The sequence below is a fragment of the Typopeltis vanoorti genome, chromosome 4 (genome assembly GCF_054136105.1).
Source record: "Typopeltis vanoorti isolate ZY-2024b chromosome 4, IOZ_Tvanoo_1.0, whole genome shotgun sequence".
Taxonomy (NCBI): domain Eukaryota; kingdom Metazoa; phylum Arthropoda; class Arachnida; order Uropygi; family Thelyphonidae; genus Typopeltis; species Typopeltis vanoorti.
The window spans coordinates 110995988-111023730 of NC_143552.1; the positions used below are offsets into that span (position 1 = coordinate 110995988).

General features: G+C 35.5%; 1 protein-coding gene across 1 annotated transcript in view; it reads right to left on the reverse strand.

Moving 5' to 3' along the window:
• The window catches only part of PolrMT (mitochondrial RNA polymerase), a 603530-nt gene that overhangs the window by 73256 nt on the left and 502531 nt on the right, over positions 1–27743 (reverse strand). The window contains exon 28 of the mRNA XM_090391417.1: positions 24442–24540. Within this exon, the coding sequence (XP_090247543.1) occupies positions 24442–24540 (99 nt within the window). The remainder of the gene's footprint in view (positions 1–24441; positions 24541–27743) is intronic.

The following is a 27743-nucleotide window of genomic DNA, read 5'->3' on the forward strand; positions in this document are numbered from 1 at the left end:
GGTTTAAATCTGGAAGAAGGCCAGTTCAGTAGCCTTAAGGTAGCAGCCCTACCACTGAACTATCCCTCGTCAGGCTAATCACCTGACATGGAGAACATACGTAATCGGAATGAATCTATTGAAAATGACCCTGGAATGGATAAGGTAAAACGAAAATAGAAACGACAAAATATAATATATATAGGAAACTGGAATATAAGAGGAATAGCATATAAAGAAATAGAATTAGACCAAATATTAAATGAAAGAAATTTTAAAATAGCAGTAATCACTGAAACAAAAAAGAAATTAAAAGGAACCATGAGAACTGAAAATTTTAATGTGATATACAGTGGAGTTGACAGAGACCAAAGAGCACAAGCAGGAGTCATGATTTGGATTCATAACTCCCTCTCAAAATAGTTAAAACATTATAAACTATGAAATGAAAGAATAATAGAAGCTAGAATAAAAATAGATAGAGGTTATTTAACAATAATTGGTTTATATGCCCCAGAAGAAGGAAGAGAACAGGATAATATTGAATTTTACTATTGACTAATACTAAATTCCTGTTACAAAACATATAGCAGAATGTTAAATAGCAAATTAATGAAATATACTGCAAACTTTATTTTAGAAGTACAGAATGGATTTAGAAAAGGATGATCAAGTATAGACCCAGCCTTTTGCCTAAAATTAATAATAGAGAAAAGAAGAGAATATAATTTAGAAACACATATTGCATTTATTGACTTTGAAAAAGCATTTCACAAAGTTAAAAGAAGCAGTGGGGGTGCTTAAAGGTCAAAGCTGTATAACTGAGAGGAGACCTCCACATAGCCTTTAAAGGAATGCGGAGAGCCGACCAGGACTTCTGACCTAATGTCCAATCCTCACCTTCTCGTGGTGCACCCTATTGGGTATCTACCTGGATACTGAACGAATGAGGATGGGCTGGTAATTTGGGATTTAGCCGACCAAATTGTATTCTTATTGGTTAAACCAAAATAAAAAATGATGGTACAACATGACAAAATTTCATGCCGGCTGGGGCATCGCCTGGTTAAACAAGGCCCCCGTTGTTTTCGCCAGGGAACCAGGGCGAACAGCGAAGAGTCAGCTACTGGAACAAATCTGAAAACAAACCCCAACTCAACATCACCAGAGTTAAAGATCGGTACTATCAACATAAGAAGCCTGAATGGCAAAGAAATGGAGCTAGCTCAGGAATTAGATAAGTACCAGATCGACATAATAGGAGTGACTGAAACAAAAAAGACAAAAACTGGTGAGATCTTTGTGAGCAATAAATACAAAATGTTATATTCAGGCAATGACAATCAAGGAAAAGAAGGAGTAGCCATAGTATTCAACACAAAATACGAGGCTAGTCTTCTTGAATGGCAGTCAGTCTCAAGTAGAGTAATGTGGGCAAATATGAGAAGGAGGAACTGGACAATGAGACTTATTTGTGCCTATGGTCCCACAGAAGGCTCTACTAAGGTAGAAGTGGAGGAATTTTTTGAGGCTTTAGAAAAAGCAAATGACACAATGAAAAAGGAAAAGTTGGTCCTTGTTGGGGATCTAAATAGCAGAGTACCAAATGATTGTGAGACATACAAAAATATTTTGGGAAACTTTGGAGAAAAGAGCAAAGCTAATAATAATGGCAAATATCTGTTGGATTTCTGCTCAGGACATGGACTGGTTATTACTAACACCATGTTCCAACATAAAAATGTGCACAAATTCACATGGAGAGAAGAGGCTAGGAATAAGAAAAGTCTCATTGACTATGTTATTGTTGATAGTGATGTTTTCTCCCTGCTGCAGGACACTAGAGTGTACAGAGGATTTGAAATTGGAAGTGATCACTATTTAGTCTTGAGTAGGATAAAATTGAATTTCATATTGAAAAGAATAACATGTAAGAAAGTTTTAAAGCGAATAAAAGTTGAGCAGCTCTCAGATGTGAATTGTAGACTAAAATACACAAAGATTATTGAAGAAAAAATGAAAGAGTCTGAGAACAGGAATCAAACCTTGGAGATTCAGTGGCAAACTCTGAAGGAAACATTGATTGATTCTGCTAGAGAGGCATGTGGTGAGGTTGTCTGTAAGGATAAAAAAATCAGAACTCCCTGGTGGACACAGGAAGTTAAAGAGGCAGTGAAGGAAAAGAAGAAAGCATATCAAAAATTCCTGTCAAATAAGTCAGCTTGTTCTCTTAGAGAATACAGAGACAAATGCAAAAATGCTAAACACTGTGTAAAACTAGCTAAACATAAGTCATGGGAGGACTTTGGCAAGAATATAGAAAATAAATATCAAGAAGGTGGCAAAATATTCTGGAGGTTGTTGAAGAAGCTAAGGAATGGAGGAAAGAGTGCTGTAAAAGGAGTTAGAGATGATAAAGGTGACATGAAAACCGGAGAAAAAGATATCCTTGAAGTATGGAGTAATTACTTTGAAAAACTGCTAAATGAAACAAGCAGTGATGACAGCGCAGTGGTAAAAAACACTGACCAGGCATGCAGTCAGAAATACATATCCATACTTGAAGTAGAAAAAGCCATCAAAGGCTTGAAATGTGGAAAGGCAGCAGGAGTAGATGATATTCGACCAGAAATGCTGAAGTATGGTGGTATAAGAGTCTTACAGTGGCTGCACTGCATAGTTCAGAAAGCCTGGACAGAGGGACGAATTCCCGATGATTGGAGTAGAGCTCTCATAGTACCCATATATAAAAAGGGAAATAAAACTGAATGCGAGAATTATAGAGGTATTTCCCTACTGAGTGTTCCTGGCAAGATCTATGCAAGTATACTTGAGAAACGGTTGAGAAGAATTGTGAAAGAAAAGCTTGGTGAAGAACAAGCTGGATTCAGACCAAATAGAGGCTGTCAGGATCAGATTTTCACTTTACGACAAATAGTCGATTAAGCATCGGAATATAACAAAGATCTGTATTTAAGTTTTGTCGATTTGGAAAAGGCATATGACAAGGTGCCAAGAGAGAAGCTATTCAATACGCTACAGTTATATGGTGTCAATGGGGCATTATATCAAGCAATACGTAGTCTTTATTTGAGTTGTAAGTCAGCAGTTAGAATTTAAGGAAGTACAGGAAGATGGTTTAATGTTAAATCTGGTGTGAGACAAGGATGTACATTATGCCCTATGTTATTCATTATCTATATGGATCACATTATGAAGGAAAGTGGTATTAAACATGATATCAAAATTGGAGATGTTAATGTCAGCTCTTTGCTTTATGTGGATGATGTTATACTTCTAAATAAATCCGCTACAAGTCTGCAAGATTCTCTGACTAAATTGAATAGCTGTTGTAATAGATATGGCATGAAGGTCAGCAATAAAAAGACAAAGAAAATAGGCAGAATCAGTGAAAATGTCAATTGTATTGTGAATGGAGAACCTGTGGAACAAGTGAAACATTTCAGCTACTTAGGCACGATTTTTACTGAAGATGGTAAATTAAATATAGAAATAGACAACAGAATCAGCAAAGCTGGTATGGTAGGAAGTCAATTGAATAAATTCATATGGAATAAGAGAGAAATTAGTCGGAACACTAAATTAGCTGTATACAAGACAGTGTTCAAACCAGTTTTAACTTATGGATCTGAGAGTCCTGAGAAAGATTATAGGCGTGAACAGATGGCATCAATGGCAATATCATGTTAAAAATGAGGATATTAGGAAAGAACTTGACATTGTCAACATCCAAGATTTCGTTAGCAGAGCTAATCTCAGGTGGTATGGTCACTTAAACAGAATGGGCGAAGAAAGATTAGCAAAACAAGTGTTCTCTGCCAGGTTGGTAGGAAAACGACCCAGAGGAAGACCAAGATATAGGTGGATTGATACGGTACAAAGTGCCTTAGATGATAGAAATATAAGATCTGATAATGTTGAAGCCTTGACAAGTAACAGACTGATTTGGAGGAAAATTGTAGATAGGAAGTTAGTAATGATGTAATTTTTTTCATGTAGTACTATCATATCCTGTACACCCCCTTGAGGGTACATCGTAGGAATTTGATGATGACGATGATGATGATGATGAAAGAAGCAGTTTAACATATTAAAAGAAAGACAAATATCAAATAATATCCTAAAAGCTATCATAAGTATATATGAAAATAATCAAATACAAAGATTAAATCATGAGCTATCATATACGAAAGAGATAAACCAAGGTGTCAAACAGGGTTGCCCCCCTCTCAGCAACTCTCTTTAATATTTACCTAAATGAAATAATAATAAAATGGAATAAAAATTTCCATCAAGGTATTAAACTTTCTCCTACTGTGAACTTAAACACTCTCCTTTTTGCCGACTACCAAATAATAATTACAAATTCTGAATATAACTTACAGAAAGTTATTTTAGATCTAAATGAGATAGCCAAAGATTATGGTATGATAATAACAACAGAAAAATCAAAAACTATAGCTTTTAAAGGACAAGATCCAGTAAGAACTAAAATAGTAATAGATAACAAGATCTTAGAACAGGTGAATTCATTTAACTACCTAGGATATATGATCACATATGAAAATGAAAAAGATATAAACCTAAAAATTGCAAAATATTTAAAAATAACAGGTGCAATTAACTCTATATTTAAACCAAACCAGACTAAAGGTATACAATACATTAGCCCTACCAGTCTTATTGTATGGAAGTAAAATCTGGACAATAAAACAAAAAGACAAATGAAGATTAATAACAGCAGAAATGAAGTTTATGAGAAAAACTGCAAAGTATACTCTATTTAATCACAAAAGAAATGAAGAAATTATGAAAGAATTAAACCAAGAATCAGTAATAGAAAAATTAAAAAATATAATCATAAATGGATGGAACGCGTTCAAAGAATGAAAATAGAAAGATTACCAAAACAAGCCATTAGGGAAAATAAAACCAGGACGTCCTCTTAAAAGATTCAACGATGACTTCAAAGGCTGGAACAGGCCACGCTAGGCCTAAATCCTTGATATGCATGATGATGACTATAACACAGTAGTGTTATAGTAATAAATCAGTAAAATGAAGTGTCAAGGATTTGGTTTCTAGCTGTAATGGAGATATGGCAAATTATAAAGAAAAAATAAATAAATGAAATGCTGTCTTGCAGCATTTCTCAACTGGTGGTACATATACCACTGGTAGTACATGAATAATGGACTTCTTTTTTTTTAATTTAGGAAATTATAAAAAATAAACATTAAAAATAACCCCTACCCCTCTAAGGATAAGCAGTTAGATGTTTTGTCTATCTTTATAAAATCTAGCAGGAGTTGCTAGATTTTCAAAAGCTCTTGCTCAACCTCCGAGCAAGCAGTTATATATTTCTCAGAAAGCATAAAATCACAAGTGTGTTATCTCATGTTATTTTCTAATCCTTCTTGGAAAACTTTTTTACATAGTCATGATGCTGTCAGTACACATTGTTGCTTTAGTAAGTTACTATGCAGTGTTGAAGATTTAGTAAAGGTCTGAGTCAATAGAGGTAATCTATGTCGTGCACGCCTGCTCACATAATTTGATGTTACATCAACATTTCCTTTCATTTAGCTTTTCTAATGTGTGTCACTACAATATTACAATTATGTTTTAAAGCATATTGTAACAAACATTCCTAGAATCAGAAATTAAAAAATGTTATTCCTACTAATAAACGTGTTTCTCTATTCAAGTTCTCCTGATTTATTGCATTTAATTGTTATCGACTACAATTAAATCACCATGTTAAAAAAGTTTGCAGTTCATTTTGTGCTTACATATTTTAATAAGTGGTACTGAAAGTTTTCAATTTGGGTTTTGGTGGTACAAGTGTTATTAAAGTTTGAGAAATGCTGCTGTACTATATTAAAGGTTTATTTTAGTGTTACAAGTTCCAAAATATTTTAATACCATTTTAAAAGTAAACAAACAAGTATTATATTCTTGTTTTAATTCTGTACCAACCAAAGAAAGTTTGTGCACAAAGTATCTTCATGGCTATGTTATATACAGATGCTGATGATTTCATATCAGTTGCCGCAGTAAGCCATAATGAAACGCGCATTATTTTGGATATGTATATTGCTTTGTGTTAAGGGATGGGTCACTACCCAGACTAGTTTCAACCTTTATTGAGGTTTCCTTAGGGCGAGATAGATCCAAGAAGATGCTGAGCTTAAATCTGTGTAGAAATAATTGTAGAAATAATATATTTTCCATATATAAGCAGTAAAATGGTATATCACCATATTTTTAAAATACTCTCGATTAGAAATGGTTATTGGAATTTTTTTTTTGCTTGATTAGCAAGTAAGCAGGCACACTGTATTCATGTTTCAATTCTATACCCAAGCATAAATATGTACTGTAGGACTGCGACATGCTTACTGTTGGAAAAGAGCTTCGGAAAAGATAAGTACTTTGTGTAATAATTGGTGATATTGCTTGTATTTTAATATACTAACGTTTATTTATGATAACTTAGTGTGTCTGCATGATTATTAGCCACGAGTTTCTCCAGTCCTGAAAATACTTTAGGTGCAAACTTTGTTTGCTTACACTTGGATAAACGATTAACCAAGTATATAATTTCTTGGTATCTTTAATTTAATTTATAGCCTTGTGGATTTGTTATTGACTTTTTTAATGAAATTCTGAATCTTGCCTTGAACAGAACAAAATAGTGCTATGCATAAAGTCAACAACTTAGTGAACCATGAATGGTGCGACTAAGTGATCTATGTGAAAATCAAATGCCGTTAATGATATAGATTTTTCAAAAATAGTTCAGTGTTGTGAGTGCAACATCTATGCATGGCAGAATGTGAAAGATGTTTTGTGGAGAGACTAAACAAGAGACAAGAGAAAGTATGGATTTGCAGAAAGTGTGATATTCTGTTAGATTATGACAAGATAACAAATGTGAAACAGTTGAAAGGAATGAAAGTTAGCATAAATGAAAGAAACAGAATGAAAACTGTGAGACTAAAGGAGTGAAAGGAAGTATAAATGATGAAAATGGAGGTAAGGTGCAGCAGAATGAGAGGTAGCGAGACTACAGGAGTGACAGAGAGTAAATTGCCGGAATGCAAGATTTGAAGAAAGTGTTATTCAAAATGAAATGAAGAATATGTGGAGTGATATTAGATATTTGGTGACAACAAATGAAAGTGTGTAAAAGAATAGAATGAAAGAAAAAAGGGTAAAAGGGATGACGAGTCAACCATGCAGATGTTGACCGATGCATCTAGACTAGCATCATCACGAAAATCAAGTGTCATTAACAACATGGATTTTTCAAGGATGGTTTGATGTTGTGAGAGAAATATGTATGCATAGCAAAAGTGAAAAATGTGTTTATGGAGAGGCTGAACAGGAGATGAGAGAAAGTGCAGATTTGTAAGAAGTGCAATATTTTGTTAGACTACGAGTTAATGAATGAGGAAACAGATTGAAGGAATGAAAGAAAATAGAAACAAAACGAAAGCTAGTGAGACTGAGGGAGTGAAAGGATGCAAGAATATAGAAGTGAAAGCAAGTGATAAGGGGAGCAAAAGGAAGTATAAATGATGAAACGGAAGTAAGATGTGGAAGAACAAGAGGTAGTGAGACTATGGGAGTGACAGAAAGTGAAATTGTCAGAATGCAAGATTTAAAGAAAGTGTTATTCAAAATGAAAAATGAAATGAGGAATTTATGGAGTGATATTAGATATTGGGAGAAAACAAATGAGTGTAAAAGAATAGAATGAAAGAAAAAAAGGTTAAAGAGAGAATGAGTGATTCGAGAATAGCAGTGTGTGGAGATTCCATTATTAGAGGATTAGTTAATGAAAGAGTTCATAAGATCTGTTATCCAGGAGGGAAAATGAGCAAGATAATATATGCTTCAGAAATGAGGAGGAAACATACAAGAGAATTAGCGGTGATTATGGAAACAAATGATTTAACAGGACATAAGGGGAATGAATTGCAAATATCAGGAGGTTATTGAAGAAAGTGAAAGATAACAATATAGTGGGAATGATTGTCAGTGTGTTGCCAAGGTATGACAATGATCAGTTGAAATGGAGAGCCAGAATCATAAATGGTATGCTAGCAGTGCAATGTGAGTAGAAGAGAGTGCAGTTTGTGGATGTTTGGCATGTAATTAATGGAAGAATGGAATCAAGGAGACATGATGAATTGCATTTGAATGGCTTTGGAGTGAGTGAACTGGAAAAACTGTTGTTAGATGGAAGCGCAGTGTGTGATGAAACCAAGAGAGAGCTGAAATCAAAGATCAGGATAGTGGTATCGAAGAGACTGAAATGCTTGGCAATTGAAACAATAGTAGTGCGAGAGATGAAGAGAGAACAGGAATGAAAAAGGACAAGAGAAATGGTGTGTGTGTGTGTGTGTTGGAAGGGGGGGGGGGAACAGGGAGACATAGCATAGGAAAAGTGGATGTTGGAAGTAGTAGTAAATGTATGTATGGAGATGATCAGCATGGAAATGGAATAGATTGGAATGAGAGTGGGGATAGTTGAGACTGAGCAGATATATGTGGTAAGCACTAATGAAGGTGACTGGACAAGGCCAGTATGGTGAGAAAATTAGAACCAACAAGTGGCTTGGGTAGAACCAGTTATAGATCTAAAAGTAAACTGATGCCAGGAATATGAGAAATGAGTGTGATGAAATTGTTTCGCTAGTTGAGTTAATTTGCTCCAAAATCATTGGAATATGTGAAACATAGTTGAATGAACATGATATCCTAACAGGAATAGAAATGGAAGACTATAGTGTTTTTCACAAGAATAGAAAGGACAAGAAGGGAAGGGGGAGTACCGCTGATGATAACAGGGGAATAGACACAAAAGAGGGAAATGGTGGCAATGGTTTTGAGGCAGTGTGGTGTGAGGTAAAAGTTAACATGAAGAGATATTAAGTTGGATGTTGCTATGAGTCAGGGAATGTGGTGATGAAGAAGAAATGTATAAGGAACTTTGGTTAGTGAATAAGGAAAGGGTGATTATTATGGGTAATTTTAATTATCGTGGTATAGATTGGAATGAAGAGACAGCATTTGGGAATAAGGAAAATAAATTTCTCGAGTTCTTGAGACACACTTACCTCAGGCAGTATGTAAAGGAGGGCACTTGAAGATTGAGAGTTTTGGATTCGATCATTTCATCAGTGAATGAAATTGTGAGCGGGGTTTCACACTTCCCTCCAGCTGGTAAGAGTGATCAGGAAGTGATCATATAGATTGTGGCTAGCCATTTGAAGACTTCTGTGAGGAAAGGACACAGACAAATTGGCCCTTCACAACACATGCAATATATATCAGACAAAAAATACTAGTGAAGGTGGTGGCTTTGATGTAGCTGATGATGGTAGTAGAGGTTTGCTGTAGTTGGTCAAGATGGAGAGTTGCTTATTAGGAGTTCTTCCTTGATGAGTCTACAGACTCCTTGGAGATGTCACGAAATAATAATATGTGGAAGTACAAGGCTGGTGATTATGATAAGCATAAGCAACAGCTTGGAGCTATAGCATGGAATGAGGAGTTGTGCACAAAAAAAATGATGCTTGGGAAGTGACAAAGAAATACTTAACATCAATTTGTGAATGTATTCCGAAGATCAAAAGGCTGAATAAGGTAAATGCAAATGGACAAATGAGAGGATTAATGAAGAAGAAAGCACTTTGGAGGCAGTCCAAGTTGAATAATGGTAATAATCAGGTGCATGAAGAGTATGAAGAGGAGGCCAGGAGAGTGACTCAGTTGGTGACAACAAAAGTGCAGTACAAGCAGAAATTAGCAAATCAGGCCAAAAATAACCTTCGTGAGTTTTTACGATATGTGGCAAGTAGAATTAAGAATAATTATGGTAAGATGATGTTAATGCATAAGAGAGTGGGAGATTGGTGAAGACAGAGAAAATAGAGCAAGAGGAGCAGTATTGTTAATATAGCTGAACTTCAGCTAACAAAAACAGAAATTAAGGAAGATTGTAGATCTGGCATGAGATAGAAGGGCCAATAAGACAAAGTGACAAAGTATATTGATGGTTGCTGTTATAGACCTTGGGGGGGGTCCAGAAGAAGAAGACTGGATGATATGTATTCGCACAATGACTGCAGGTCAAGCAATTATGATGAGAGACTTCAACAATGAGGATATAGATTGAAAGAAGGAAAGAGTACATGGCAAAATGGAAATTATATAGTTACTAAGGGATAATTACTGGAAACAGCATGTGGAGGGAACAGGGGTTTGGGAGTATTGGATCTGGTAATAACGACAGAAGATCCTATCTATAACTACAGTAGCAACTCTCCCTCTGATTGGGGAAAGTGAACATGTAGTCTTGTTCTGAGAGGTTGCTCAACATGTGGAATTTTCAGTCAAGAAAAGGTTTATGACAAAGCTGATAATTATGACAAACTGAGCTGGTAACTTGGATCAGTGCAACAGAATAAGAAGCTAAATGGAATGAATGTCATTAGTGCATGGGAAATGGTCAGGGATTGTTTTAGCAAGGCAGTGTCAGACTGCATACCCAGAAGGATAAACCAAGTAGGAATTAAGTGGATGTGTAGCGATAGGCTGAAAAAAAAAAAAAAGTGAGGGCAAAGGACAATGGTTGTCAATTTAATGCTGTAAAATGCAAGGTGATGCACTTTAAGATGAAAGATTGTATCTTCTTGATAGTAACAGATTACAGGAAACTGGATGAGGCTAAGGGATCTGGGGGTGATCATGAATAAAGATCTGAAATTCAGAGGACATATTGTAAGGTTTGGCAAAATAGCTCAGATGATTACTTGCATGTTGAAGAATACTTTGATAAGTAAAGACAAGGAGGTTATTATCATCCCTCTTTATAAGACTATGATTCAGCCATATGTTGACTACTGTGCACGGATTTGGTCACCTTTCTTGGGGATCAGGATCAAAAAAAAAACATTGTGGATTACAAAGACAAATAATCATTATAGATTATTTGAAGAATACTTTGATCAGCAATATAAAGCACAAGCAAGAAGGGTATATAGTATGGTAAGGAAAGCTAAAGCAGATTTTGAGAGAAAATTAGCTCCGCAGGTGAAAGTAAATCCAAAAGTTTTTCCTTTTTAAGCAAGTAAGATAAAGAATGATTATTGAAAGATAACTTCACTCAGTGCTGACTGTAGGAAAGTGATAGAAGCAGAAGAAACAGTTCAGTTACTAAGTCATCATTTTGCAATCGTATATCATCCAAGTGGTGACTTTATATTTACTGAGGTGACAAAGACTAATATGAGAATTGAGGTAAATGAACTGAAGGTATTCAATATGTTGAAAATATCAATGTAATTTCAGTAGTGGGTCTGGATGGTATGTCAGCTTGTGTGCTATGAGAATGTGTCATAGAACTGGCAATGATAAAGTTATTTAATCTAAGTCTCGGCTATGACAAGGTTCCAAGGGAGTGGAAAGAAAGCAAGATAGTTCTATTATATAAAGATGGTGTCCAGAAAAAAGTAGAAAATTACAGACCAGCTAATATCTCAGGAGTGATGGCTAAAGTATTGGAAAAGTTGGTTAAAAGTAAAATTCAGAAATGGGTGGATAAGAATAAGATACTCTATTGGGGGGGGGGGGGGCACAGCTTTGTAAAATGTAGGTCTGCATTAGTAATTTATTCACATGTTGTAATAAGGTGACAACAGAATTTGATAAAGGAAATGGCTACACCATGATACTGCTGGTTATTTCAAAGGCATTTGGCAGAATACCACATGGAAAACTATTATGTATGTTGGAGCAAATGGGAAGGGATATGAGGCTGGTGACATGGATAGGGAAGTGGCTGATAGACAGACATTGGGGGGGGGGGGGGAATGAAGGCAAATAAGGATGACTAGTGCAGTGTTCCAGGGCTCTGTACTAAGACAGCAAAAGATTTGAAGGGGATATTCAGTTGTATGCTGATTGCGCAAAACTGGGCAGGGCAATAGTTGATAACGATGATGTAGCTATCTTGCAGGATGATTTAAATAAATTGGCAGTGAGGGCAAAGGACAATGGTTGTCAATCTAATGCTGTAAAATGCAAGGTGATGCACTTCAAGATGAAAGGATTACATACTTTGTATCATCTTAATGGTAACAGATTACAGGAAACTGGATGAGGCTAAGGGATCTGGGGGTGATCATGGATAAAGATCTGAAATTCAGAGGACATATTGTAAGGTTTGGAAATAGCTCAGATGATTACTTGAATGTTGAAGAATGCTTTGATAAGTAAAGACAAGGAGGTATTTATCATCCCTCTTTATAAGACTATGATTCAGCCACATGTTGACTACTGTGCACGGATTTGGTCACTTTTCTTGGGGATCAGGAAGTGGTGGAAAGGATTCAGAGATAAGTAACCAAGCTGGTGACAGGTCTGTGAAATGCTCCTTATGAGAATAGATTGAAGGTGTGTGGATTGCAGAATTTAACTAACAAGCGGAAGAGAGGGGACATGATAGAAACTTATAAGTTACTAAAGGGATTTTATAAGACTGACACAAAAGAAATTTTTCAATACATGAGGAATAGGGACAAGGGGTTATGCTTGAAAGTTGTCTAAGAAGGTAATTAGTAAGGGTGTGTGGACTAGGTTTTTTACTTGGATAGTGATGAATGAGTGGAACGGATTGCCATTGAATCAACAGTGAATAAGTTCAAGGACTTGTATGATAGGTAATGTGAATCTCCTGCAATAAGTCTTTTGATTCTATGGAGATACCTGTCTAAGAAACTGATGTGAAGTCAACAGCACACGCACATATATATATAAGTCACCTATTTGTGATGATACTTCATGTACAAACATTGTTTACTTATGCTTGGGTATATGATTAAAACAAGAGTATAATTTCTTATCTATTTACTTGATAATCAAAAGGAATTTTATGTTACAAAAGGATTTTTATGAGTTCATAAATACTCATTTAAGTAATATTCACTTGTACACATCAGGATTTCTGAATATTCTCCACCAAAAGTTATGTTAGATGTAAATGCTCTACTTAGTGTCCTCTAAACTTATTAAATAACTCTATGAAACACAGATATTGTTTTTATTATAATTCATTATTATTACTATTATTATTAATATTCACCAAGTACTTGTCCCAAAATGGGGTTATACTGCTTGATACACATCATTTTGAATTTAAATGTTAACATTAATCTTAACAGCAAAAAAAATAATTTTTTGCTGTTAAGATTTTTTCATAGATGTCAGGGGAAAAATGTCAGCAATGCAGGGGAATCTTTGAAAAAGTGTTTAATGAGGTAGTATCTGAATGTATCCCTACTGTTTGAAGAATAAACAGATCGGAAGTGAAATGAATGTGCAACCTTATTAAGCAAGAGATCCACAAGAAGATGATGATGTGGGAAGAATATCATGAGAATAAGAGTGAGAGGAGTTATGAAATATATAAAGCTCAGGCCAGAAAAGTAATGAATATTGTGCAGAAAGTTAAATTGAAGTATGAAAAGAAATTGGCCATGCAAGCTAAAGGCAATCCAAAACAATTTTATCATGATGCCACAAGCAAAAGAAAGAATGAATGTAAAAGAATAACTTTATTAAATGCAGATGGAACTCTAGTGTCAGAAGTTAATGAGCTTGTTCAATTAATGAGTGCTCACTTTGCTAAGATATATCAACCAGGTATGTAACATGGTGCACAGTGCTACTGCTACATTGGATGAAGAGTTAGAGGTTTGTGAAAATGAAATTGAAAAGCTGTTGCATAACCTGGATAAGAATTTATCAATAGGGACAGATGGAATATCAGCCTGTTTGCTAAAAGAATGTTCAGCTGAATTGGCTAGGCCTTTAACATGTTTGTATAACTTGATTCTCAACTCAGGAATGATACCACTGGAATGAAAGGAATGTATGATAGTTCCATTGTACAATTGCAAAACCTACTGTATCTCTGGTGTGGTAGTGAAGATTTTAAAGTTCATAAGAACTCACATACAGAAATGGGTAGACAAACAAGCTATATTCTACAAGGAGTAGCATGGGCTTACTAAAGGAAAGTCATGTTTTAGCAATTTGCTCATATTTTATAACAATGTTATGACTGAGTTGGATAAAGGGAATGCATGACTTATTTTTTTTAACGGTATTAACAACACCAAACAATTTTATCAAAGAGATGTTTTATTAACTGATTATATTTCGCTGAATTTCAACTCAGCATCATCAGAGCACAACACACTTGTACACGTGATAGTGAGTGAGTGAAACAATACAATTGCAATGGACAAAAGATCTAAAAACCTATTTTTGGCTCCCTCTAATGGAGAAAAATAAACAGTTATGCGGGAGTTTTCTTTCTCCTTCTTTGGATGTTGACTTAATTGTTCAGCTAATTCTTTTAAATCTTCATTGGAAAGTGGTTTATCATGGCTCTCTAAGACTTCTGTCACATCTTCAGCTATAATATCATCCAATTCCCCACCTCTCGCACAAGCTTGGGAATGTCTCTAATTCCTCGAAGGCGTGCATAAATGCTGGAAGAAGTTTTCGCCATGCTCCTTTCAAACACTCGCTGGCAGCTTGGAACGAAGTGTTAATGCCCTTCAAAATATCGAATGACCCCAATAGTCTTTAATAGTTTTTCCTGAAGTGTCCTAGACTCTTACCATTTCCATAAATGTTATATAGAGGTAATAGGCTTTGAGGATTGATATAATCCTCTGATCCATCAGTTGCAAAAGCAATGTTGTGTTTGGGGGCATGTAAACAACCTTGACATCCAATGGTGTTATTACTTCACCAAGGTTTTGAGAATGTCCAGGAGCATTATCCAAGAGAAGCAATACCTTGGCTAGCAAATCATTTTCTTTACAGAAGCAAAGCATGGTAGGACAAAAATAATTTGTGTACCAATATAGAAAAACGCCTTGTGTAACCCAAGCTTTCTTGTTGCATTTCCAATAAACCGACAGCATGGCTTTTAGACCCTTAAAGGCACGTGGTGTCTGTGAATGGTATACCAACATTGGTTTACGCTTCCAAGTTCCGTAGATATTTGCACCCAACAAAAACATGTCTTTCTTTTGCAGCTTTAAAACCTGGAGCGGAACGTTATTCACAAGAAATGAAGGTGCGTGATGGCAATTTTTTCCAGTAGAGCCCAGTCTCATCGACATCAAAAATGAGATCAGGAGGATAACTTCCTTGTTCTACACAGTCTTGAAATTCTTTAGGAAAAGCAACTGCTGCCGCCTCACCCCATAATTTGACACCATGGCACTTACTTTGAGACTTAAATCTCATGAACCAACCTTTGTTTCCTAAAAATGTTTCTTCGCCTCCGTCTGTCTTTTTAAAAGCCTCAAAACTGTTTTTGCTTTCTCAGTTATAACAGCCTGCATCAGAGGAATGTTTTTCTGATTCAAGTCATCCACCCATAATGATAAAAAATTTTCCATTTTTTTTATGAAGTTTACCCCTGCTATAACTTACATGTTTTGCATTTAGTACTGCCATAGATTGCTGCACAGACTGCTTTATTCTATCTGCATTTTTCATAATTGTAGTAACAGTCGATGGAGGTAAGTTCATACTTCTACAGACATTAGCACATGTCTACCCATCTTTCATTCTTCAAATCACCTTCTTTTCCAGTGTGATTGATTTCCATGCCTTCTTAACACCAAGTTCTGCTAACTTCTCTGCACTTCTTTTATCAGACATGATATGTAATTACATACTTTATGAATTTAAATATGTATGTATGTAAAAAAATTACATAAGACAGCTAAGAGGTAGGCAAAGCAGAAGTGAGATGAATCAAGAGTGGAAGAGGACAGAGAGGTGTACAGAGAGAGAAAGCAAGAAACCAAGAGAGTTGTGACACAGGTGAAGGCCATGGCATATCAAGATCTGTATGATCAATTAGAAACAAAGGAAGGACAGAGAAAAATTTACCAACTAACAAAATGTAGAAATAAAGCAGCAAAGGACATCTTACATGTGAGGCAGATCAAAGATGCTGAAGGAAGAGTATTATGGAGGGATGTGGACATAAACAGATGAAGAATATGCTTTGAGAGACTTTTGAATGAGGAAAATGTGAGGACTCAGAGAAGATGGGCAGCTTTCTGAGGGAATGGTGCAGAACATCAGTAGAGTGGAAGTGAAGGAGGCCATAGAGAGGATGAAGAATGGAAAATCGGTGGGCCCAGACAGGATTCCAGTGGAGGCATGGAAGGCACTGGGGGGAAGAGGGAATTGACCTACTGTGGGACCTGTTTATGAAAGTTTGCCAACAGGAAAATATACCTGAGGAATGGAGGGGAAAGTACTCTTGTCCCCCATCTACAAGGGTAAAGGGGATGCACAAGACTGTAAGAATTACAGAGGAATAAAGTTGATGTCCCACACAATGAAAATCCTAGAAAGGGTTCTTGATGGAAGATTGGGGAAGGAGGGGGAGATTGCAAAGGAACAATTTGGCTTCATACCTGGTAGATCAATGACAGATGCTATCTTTGGATTATGGCAGATGATGGAAAAGTTTTGAGAGAAACAAAGAGAGCTACATCTGGTGTTTATTGATCTGGAGAAAGCATATGGTAGAGTGCCAAGGCAAGAAGTCTGGAGGTATCTGAGGGAGAAGAAGGTACCGGAGAAATGTGTCAGGTTGGTGCGGGAGATGTACAGAAATGTGAAGACAAGAGTTTGGACCTGTCTGGGACAGACAAAGTTTTCAAGTAACAGTTGGCTTGCATCAAGGGTCAGCATTAAGTTCGTTTCTGTTTAATATTGTGATGGAGGTGGTGATGGAGGTAGTGAGAGAAGACGCGCCTTGGACAATGTTGTATGTAGATGACATCTTGCTGTGTGCAGATTCAAGAGAAGTGGCAGCTAAACTGGAAAGATGGAGGAAAGTACTGGAAGAGAGGTTACGAGACTGAGCAGAAGTAAGACAGAGTATATGTGTTGCAAAGTGGATGGCGGCCAGGAGACAGATCTGGAGCTGGAAGGAAATGTCATCAGGAAGGTAAGGGACTTTAGATACTTAGGTTCAACAGTAGAAGAAGATGGAGGGGGGCTGAAAAGGAAATGGGATGCAGGATACAAGCGGGATGGAGGAACTGGAAAGAGAGAGGGCTGGAGTGCTATGCGATAAGAGGGTGCCGATCAATCTGAAAGGCAAAATTTATAGGATAGTAGTGAGGTCAGGTATGACGTATGATATGGAAACTGTGGCCCTGAGGAAAAATAACATCAGCAGGATGGAGGCAGCAGAGATGAGAATGCTTAGGTGGATGTGCGGTGCGACCAGAAAGGATCGTCTGAGAAATGATTATGTGAGGGGAACAGTGAAAGTTACGAACTTAGGAGCGAAGATACAGGAGGCAAGGTTGAGATGTTTGATCATGTGATGAGGAGGGAGGACGAATATGTGTAAAGAAAGGTCATGCAGATGGATGTGCAAGGAAGGAGGAAGCATGGGTGGCCAAAGAAGAGATGGAGGGAGCTGGTAGAAGAGGACTTGAGGATGAAGAACTTGGGTGTGGTGACAGCCCAAGACAGGAGGATGTGAAGGAGACCCATCATTAACAGCGACCCCACTTAAGTGGAACAAGCTGTAGAAGAAGACATATGTAAAAAAATTAAATAGAACAATTAGGTAGATTCAACAGTAAAACTAGGTTTGATACATATACGTTGTAGTAGCTCGGTAAACATTCAAACACTAGAGTGCCAGCTAGCATCGTTTCTCAGCCAGACCACATTACAGATGATGGAAAAGCAAGCAAGCATGCACAGGCATCCAGCGTTATTGTGAATCGCCGCAAATCGAACCGTCGTAAACCGAGGGCTGCCTGTACTTACAACAGCTACAGACCAATACAAGCCACTAGTGTGGTTATGCTATGTAGATGATGTGTTTGCCATCTGGACCCACGGATGGCAAACACATTGGTAGGTGACAAACGCATCCAGAGACACTCTGGATGCGTTTGTCACCTACCTAAACAGCCAACACCCCAAAATCCACTTCACAGTAGAAAAAAAATCGAATAACTGTTTACCATTTCTTGACACATTAGTCACCCGCCTTTCAGATGGATCACTATCTTTTTCCATTTACAGAAAGCCTACACACACACACACAGGAAGATATACCTACATAAACAATCACATCATCATCATCCAGTTCAACAGTATGGCATTTTAAAAACACTTACACACAGAGCCAGAGCCATTTGTTCTAATGATACAGCTCTGACCACAGAACTCAAATATCTGTGCCATACGTTCTTGGCCAAAAGCTATAATCCATACAAAATAGATAAAATACTACATAGTCCCATTACTCTGTCCTCCCCTAATACAGAATACAACATGACCATTTCTATTCTCTATGTCAGAGGTAGATCAGAAAAGATAGCCAAAGTATTGATGAAACATGGCATTCGCCCACTTTCAAACCTCAAGTCAAACTAGCAGCTCTCATCCACTTGCCTATGGATAAACTTCACCCTTTAGTACACCCAGGAGTATATGAAGTTCCCTGTGACTTGGCCTATTATGGGCAAACAGGAAGATCAGTTAACATCCACGTGGAAGAACATGAAAAATACATCACTACTATTATTATGGCAAGTCAGGACTGGCAGACCATGCTTTGGACACTCCTTCACACAGGATTATATGTAAGAAAACAAATGTGCTATTTAGGAGTCATTACAGATCTGAAAGATTATTTATTGAATCCGCAATGGCCTTGAAAAATTCTCCCAACCTTAGCAAATATGGTTGCATTAATTTGCCAAAAATTTGGGGGACTGTTATCCTAAGAGAAACACCAACGTAGCTGTTTTTTTTTTCTTCATTAGAGGGTGCCAAAAATAGGACTTTAGATCTTTTGTCCACTGTAATTGTATTGTTTGACTCACTCACTATCACGTGTACAAGTGGGTTGTGCTCTGATGATGCCGAGTTGAAATTCAGCGAAATATAAGCAGTTAATAAAACATCTCCTTGATAAAATTGTTTGGTGTTGTTAATACCGTTAAAAAATAAGTCATGAATAAGACAGTAATTGAGACAGTTGTAGGTATCCTCCCTCGATGAGGCTTCGGACTCCTTGGAGGTGTCAGGAATAATAATAATAATATAACAGTCAACACCTAAGCTTATCTGTTAGATTAAAGGGAATGGATACACTATAATAATGTTGGATTTTTCTAAAGCATTTAATAGGTTACCACACAAAAGGCTATTGCATAAACTGGAGAATATGGGATTGGAATATAAACTCTTGACTTAGATCAGGGAATGGTTTAAAGATAGATATCAAAAAATGATATACAGTGGGTATGAATGTACCAGATTTAAGGTGAACAGTGGTATACCTCAGGGTTCAGTCCCTGGGCCATTATTATTATTCAATCTATACATTAATGACATCATGCATGGTCTAACATCAGATATGCAATTGTTTGCCGATGATGCGAAGATAGGCAGGGAAATCAGGGATGCTACTGATATTTAGTACTTACAAAATGATTTGAATAGGCTGGAAATTTGGGCAAACGAAAATGGCTATTAGTAAGTGTAAAGCTATGCTCTTTGATGTGATGAGATTTCCAGCAGCATATTATATTAGTGGGGTTATGCTACAAGAAACTGAGGAGGTAAGGGATCTTGGCATATTGGAGGATAGGAATTTGAAGTTCAAAGGTCACACAGAAAAGTTGCAAATAATGCTACTTAGAAGATAACTGTGATGTTGAAGTGAACCTTGACATCTAAGGATAAGGAAGTCATTTTGCCTGTTTATAAGGCTTTGATAATATCATGCCTGGATTATTGGGTGCAGATTTGGTCTCCTGGATTCCAAAGGGATAAAGAAGCTGTGGAAAGGGGTGCGAAGAAGAGTTATAAAGATTATATCCAGATTATGAGGACAGATTGCAGGTATGTGGATTATAGATTCTGGTTAACAAGAGAAAGAGGGGTGATATGATAGAGGTCTATAAACTTTTGAATGAGTGTTAAATATTGTCTGATGAAATTTTTCGTTATATGGAAGGTGGGGAGAGAATACGGGGGGGGGGGGGGGGGCATCCATGGAAGTTACGTATGTTCACAGTCCAGAAAGGGGTGAGAACTAGGTTTTTCTCTCATATAGCAGTGAGTGCATCTATTGTGAATGAATTTAAGGGAAGGTGTGACAGCTAGTTTGGGTGATTTATAGCCTCCCTCAATGAGTTCTTGACTCCCTGGAGATCTCAGATGATGATGATGCTAATAATAATAATAATAATAATGTCATTATATGTTAATAAAAACTTGTCGATTAGGGATAATGATCAAAATTTCATTAGAAATTTAATTACTATAATTTGGAAATCAATCCAATAACATATAAGGCAACTCTGTTTACACTATGAATGCTTGTGAGACTTGACTACAAAAACCAGACCATGATATGTGCACAGTCAGGCAGTGATGCAGTCAATAACAACCAAATTATGAAATGATTTGGTTGTTACATCTTCCTACTTGTCTGGAATAATACTTATGTTGATATGAATGTTTCTGCTTACAATTGCTCAAGCAATTATCTCTGACATTTGGCAGATTCGACCTGAGTGGCAAACTTTTGATTAAAAAAAAGTAATATATTAAAATTAAATTACAGATAACAGTATAACAATTATATTTTCTCAGATCTAAACTAGCCCAATGAATAATTATATCTCACAATTGATAACATTTTTTTTAAATTTTCAAATAACATTTTTTTATGTTATTTGAAAATTAATGTTATGTTTGATAACATTTTTTTTTTAATTTTCAAATAACTATAAGAAATATAATTGATAGTATTTAAATGTTACACTGAAATCAGTAAATGAGTTGGAGATTTTGTTTATATTTTAAAGAAATGTTTTTTTTTTTTTTTGGTTGTGCTAGTGTGTATGGAGAGACAGATAAATAAATGATCAAGCTAATGGGTACTGTTTACTAGTTAATCTACTAAATACAAACAAGAAGAACACTAACATTGGCAAGGAATTAAGCAATAAGAAGGCTATTCCATGTGAGAATGTGTGTGTAATTTGAAGCTCCTGAGAGATTTTTTTATTTATTTAGTACTTTTTAATCTTTATATTGATGATATAAATGAAGAAAAATTAACATATGAAAGTTTAAGATTAAAAGGACTAAATCAAAAATTGACCAGGGAGTTGTAGAAAGCAGAAAAATGCTTAGAAGAAATAAGAAATGAGAAGAAAACATAACAGGAAGGAAAGCATGGTAAGTCATATATCAATGAATAATAATAATGATGTTGATAATAGTAATAAGTTAATTCAATTAAAATCTAAGAAAAAAGAAGTCATATGGTAGATTGAGCTGATAATTAAATTTGTGCTTGACAAAGGAGTGACTTTTTTTTTTTTTTTTAATGGAGAAGCAGGGAGTTGTAGGAAGCAGAAAAATGTTTATAAAAACTAAGATAGGAAAAGAGAAAACTGATGAGAAAATAAAGGACTACTAAAATAAAGATAATTTTATCCATCTTGAAGAACATGAGTCTTATATTAAATATCATGAGTCTGAACAGTCTGGACTTGCCAAGCACACTATCTTCAATAAACACAGAGTTCAATGAAACAAAACAAGAATCCTTCATGAAAGTTGATTTCACATATAACATCTTTACAAAGAGAAGTGTAAAACATTACTCGATTATCCTAACTTAAGAGATCCAATGGTCTACATCTGTCCCCTTTATGGGAGATAGTACTATTTTTTTTAAAAATCTACTAATCTTTCCTTACTATATCATCATCATCAGCCATTGTCAACCCTTCTTAGATTTTGTGAAATATTTTGCAGCATATATTTCTTTCGTTAAGAAACACCCAAAAGTGAGCAAGATGTATATCAGGTCCAGTGATCTTCAGTTGAAATAAATCTTTCAGGTACTTCACAGAATCATAGCATACTTGTTCAAAAAGTTGGCAGTAATGGTGGTAGTCCTTATATTATTTGGATATAATTTTATTTACTATACAAAAAAGCAGATGAACCACACATGCATACATAATTTAATCATAACAGCAGCAAAACATACAGATTATATAACTTCCAATCTAATACAAGCTTAGGTGTTGAATATTATTCATAACTTATTTTACTGATATTACAACACCAAACCAACTAAATTATAAGTGAATGGTAACAAATGCATTTTTCACATTCGCTACCATTATTATGGCAAGTCTGGACTGGTAGACCATGCTTTGGACACTCCTTCACAGGATAAGATGGAAGAAAATGAATGTGCTTTATAGAAGTCGTTACAGGGTCAGAATGATTAATTTTAGAATCAGCCATGAAACATCACACCTAAGCTATGAAACATTCTCCTAACCAGAACAAGTGTGGTTGCATTAATTTGCCAAACATTTTCAAGACCATTATCTTAAGATCAACTCCTACATAGCTGTAACACTTCTTTTTTACAAAAGAAGTGTTACAGCTGCCAAATTAGGACTTTAGATCTTCTGTCTGTTACAATTTGAATTATTTCCCATACTGTCACATATTAAGTAACATGTGACAGTATGGGAAATGTTCTCTGAAAATGGTGCTTTGAAATCCAGCAAAATATAAGACAGTTAATAAACATCTTTTTTTTTTATTTTTTTAATAATTTAGTTGGCTAGGTGTTGTAATACCATTAAAATAAGTTATATATAACTCTCAAGCTGCTTATATCATATAGCTACATGAGCTCATGATGCAGATGAAAAAAGAAAGGAATCTCATTTCATAACAGAATTGCATGTGCAATGCAGTCATGTAATGTAACTCATTTGGAATTTATCATACCTATTGATAAACTCCAAACTATGGTATTTAGAAACATATTGCTTAAAATGCAGCACAAGGCAAAAAACTTTTAATAACGTTTAAAATTATCTTTATTAATATTACCATTAAAACGAACATTTAATATTTAAAATTATACAATATTATCAATATATATTTTTTTTATGAAAAATGAACACGTTAATTCCAAGTGTTATTCAAAGCTTAAGTAAACAGTACATGTTTGTCTAAATCAGTATGCAGACCACATTATTTGAAGAGTAAATGACTTTATTTAGAACGAAAAAAACTTTCAGTAGTTTCATAATTTGTAGGGCTCACATCACCAGGAGAAAGATATATTACAATAACTGATAAAAAAAAAAAAAAAAAAAAACTAGAAAATATAATTACACGACATTATGAGCTTCAAGAGCATAACAGAAAAATAGTTAAATCAAACAACATACTTGTAATGGAAAGAACTAGTTAACGCTGTCAAGTTTTGTGGCATAGTGGTGTCATAACCTAGGTCTAAGGATGTCAAATTTTATTTTTAATAACTGAAGACTGAACTTGGTGCAGCATTAGGTTGGTTTTATGAGTATTTCTGAGTCTTTCTTGAATTTTCTTACAGAACAACTGTGATTATTAAAGGATATTTCCATTTTATTTTATTTTTTTGCTGTAGAGCCTGGTGGCTAGTGTTGGTCATATGAAAGGCTAATCTTAATCCATGCTCTTGTTTATTTTCTTTTTTGTTCTGACAGGTGGATCTTCTAACATGTTCCGACAACTGAATCTCTCTTTTCAGATTGTCCTGTCTGGCTAATATAGTAAATGCTGCAAGAGAAGAATTTTATTGACTCCTGGTTGTTTTGTGGATGGATGGGATGGCTTCAGAGATTGTAAAAACTTGGAAATTTGTAAAGTGGAGTGAAAGCCACTTTAATGTCATAACTATGTAGCACTGCCACAATTTTGTCAGTTACATTTTGAATATATGGTACACTTCTAAATTCTTGCTTATTGGTAAGAACTTTGAGAGATGTGCCTAAAATTTTGTTATTCATCCTTTATTCCATACCTGTTTGAAGTAACATAAGTTCTTTTGTTTCATTTATTAATTCTAGTGGAGATATGGTAGGCTCTGTCTCTTAATATTTTTATCATACCTATCCTCTGTAATGGATGGTGGTGTGAAGAACCATGTATCTCCAAGCAGTTGTGAGATTTCTGTATACTTAGAAATTTAGCCTTTTTTCTTCAGATACTTCTAGGAAGATATCAAGGAAAGGTTTCAAGTTCAAGAATGAATTTACAGTTAAGGTGTAAACTTGAACTTGAAACTACAGTATTTCCTTTCCCTAACATCTTCCGGGAAGTATCCAAAGGCAAATGGCTAAGTTTCTTGGTTATTCAGAAGAATTAGAGATTTTTTACAAGCCAATCCAAATAATGTGGTCTGCATATTGGTGCTTAGATGAACAGCTACTAAACCAGAGCAGGAGAAATCCAAGATTGAAACAGTACCTGTAGCAATATAATGAAGTCAACATCATATGACATGAATCTAATGAATGTATAAAGTTGGGAGGGAAACCATTCCTCTGTTTCATTGCATTTGGGGCCCTATATATCAGAAAAAAGAAGCAAACATTTATCAAGGCTTACCTAAGCATGATGATGCCTAGTTTTCTAAAAATTAATTTTTGCTAAATAATAATAATAAAAGGCTTTAAGTTGGACTGAACATATCAATAAGTTAGAAGGATCAAGCTTAAAGCATATTTTGTTTTTAAGATTTCGTTAGTATTTTCCCCACACTTCACCATTGTATACAATTTGTACAGTATGTAAAGAACTATAGAAATCACATAAAATCATATCTCTAGTTCAATAAGTGGTTAACTAGTTTAGGCTGTTTAGCTAGTTTCTTGGGGATGATGAAGTGAATCAAGAGTTGGTTAACTTATGTGAAATACTCTCCATAAGACAGACTAAAGATTTGTGGGTTACAAAATTTAGTTGATATTGAGAAAAGAGTAGATATGTTACTAAGGGATACAGCACAGATGCAGAAGATCTTTTTAGTACATAATAGAAGGGAGAGAACAAAGGGTCACTCCTGAAAAATGAGTGGGAATGTGTTGCACAGTATGGACCTCCTTCTTACAAGTCTTTGGACTCTTCAAATACAAGAGTCAAACATCATAAAGGAACCACTATGGAGAAAAGTGGATGATGATGACAATGATAACAATCATATTTCTGCTCAAAAGGTTAATTAGTCAGTTTCTAGAACCTCTTAAAAGTTTATGTTGGGATTATTAAAAGTTTGCAATTCGGGATAGCACATCTGGTATATTTGGGACAAAGAGCCTACACTCATACCCGCACAAGATTATGGGAAATCCTTTTAATATATGAAAACAGTCAATTAATTATTTGGTAAAAAATAAGACTCAACTCACATAGAAATGGGTAAGTTGTTCTTCCAGATAAGGTCAACTCACATTACAGCAAATACTGTCTTAACTGCTCACTGTGACAAATCACACACCTATAGCTGTAATGTTCACTACAACAAATCTGCTACACTGAGAGTAGGCAATATATAATTTCTAAAAAGCATATTCAAGAAAATTGATTTCTGAAGTCAAAGAAGAGCATTTGGTTTTTGTGCATGTATGCGTGAATTTATTTCCATGGTTGGAAAGAGAAGTATTATTAAATAAATAAAACATTTGCTACATATGGAATGCAAATTTAAGAGAAACTTTCATCTAAAACGTAAATTTACATGTTCCGTGTAAATATAAGTTTGGGAAAGACAACTTAATAAGTATAATTTTTTTATACTCATTATCAACCTTCTACCAGGAGACTTAAGTCCACCAAATGTAGAAATAGCACAAACTCTATGAATTACCCTCTAACACTTATACTATTGCTGACAATCACTCCCAAACAAGTATGACTACTTTTCAATACATCTAAAAGGCACCTGTACGACTTCTTTTAATGTGAGAATGTTGGTGCTCCACACAAACATACATGTGCATGCACTAGATAGCATAGAGATCTAATTCCAGCGATGGTGATGAAGATAATTATAAGATCCCTGTTTTGCTGCAGCTTTCTTCTATCATTTTAGCTACTGATATATAAAATATTTTCTTCTGTTTAGTCAATGGTTGAGGTCTTCTTGGATTGCACTTCATCTGAAACTTCTCCCTTGATTCTGTCATTTAGGATGGTACTACCAAAAGGGTTCAAGGCAAGTTTTATATTTACAGAGGGGAATGAATTCATGATCTGAAGACAACTAATAAGTATTGAGGGGGGGGGGGGGTCAAACAGCAGGTCAACCATGTACTGAGCAATCACCAGTATGGCTAAATTGATATGTGTAAGATTTCAGTTCACATAAAGTCTGTTTGTTAATATTCACACTCATAGCTTATCTCCTCTAACTCCATTTTCATGTTTGATTTTTTTTTTTTTAAATAGATTTTAATTTAGATTAGATCAATTTTTTTTACATATACATTCATACATAAAAATAACAAAACTCGAAGTTTCGTTAAATTAAGTAACAATTGTTAATTACTCTACTTCCAACCATAGCAATTATCTAATTCTTTCTTAAACAACCTTAAAAGTAAACGATGAACTTCTTATTGTTCTAACTCTCTTCGTGATAACTTTTTATTAAGACCCTGGTAGAGCTTGGGTCAGTCAAGCACTGTATAATAAACTCTGCCTATCGATCCAGTATACACTATCTACCAATAATTGTCCGGACACCCCCTGTTATTTGAAGTTATGGAACATTCCAGGTTTGTTAATAACATAAAAACCAGTTTACAGATCTTAGGAAGCAGTATTTCATGTTAGCAGATGAATACAAGTGGTATGGCAACATGATGTGAACTCAGTGACTTTGAGAGAGGTTGATACGAGTTGCCAAAAGGTGTCTCACCTTATTATTAAATTACTCTGGATTAAACTAAATTTATTATAGTCTATTGGGAAAAAACTTCCAACATCTTTCTCTAATCCAGAGTAATTTAATAATAAGGTGAGACACCTTTTGGCAACTCATATAGGTAAATATGACTTCTCCATTACTTCCACCTTAGTATCACCACCTCTGGGTCTGTTTCCCACTGAAAAAGACCTCAATAAAGGTTGAAACTGGTCTGGGTAATGGCCCTTCCCTTAATGCATAGCATTATACATGTCCACAAGGAGATGTGCTTTGCATTATGGGAGATACTAAGACAAGCGATGAGAGCTTAGTCCACCTTTACCATGAGTTGCCTCAGTCCTGAAGATACTTCAGGTGTAATCTTTGTTTGCTTACACTTCGATAAAGGATTAAACGAAATTTATTATAGTCTAATGAAGTGGAAAAAAAAATTCCAACAAGGTTCACCTGTTTCCAGTCTTGGCAGGGTGTGGAGGCAGCTTGGTGAACACATGTTACCACAGTGTGTTGTACTCACAGTAAAGTTTGGTGTAGGAGTAACATATGGTGTGCATTCAGCTGGTTTGGAGTGAGACCACTGGTCACTGTTCGTGGTTTCATGAAGGCAGCCCACGTTGATATTCTGGATAATCAGGTGCTGCCTACACTGTGGAGTTTTCATAGAATGGACCTGTGTTACTATCAAGATGACTATGCCCCCATGCCACAAAGCTGCAGCTGTTATGGAATGGTATGAAGAGATGGGTGTTAAAGAACTGCCCTGGCCTGTGCAGAGTCATAACCTCAACCTCATCAAACACCTTTGGCATGAATTACCACAGTAAAGTTTGGTGAAGGAGTA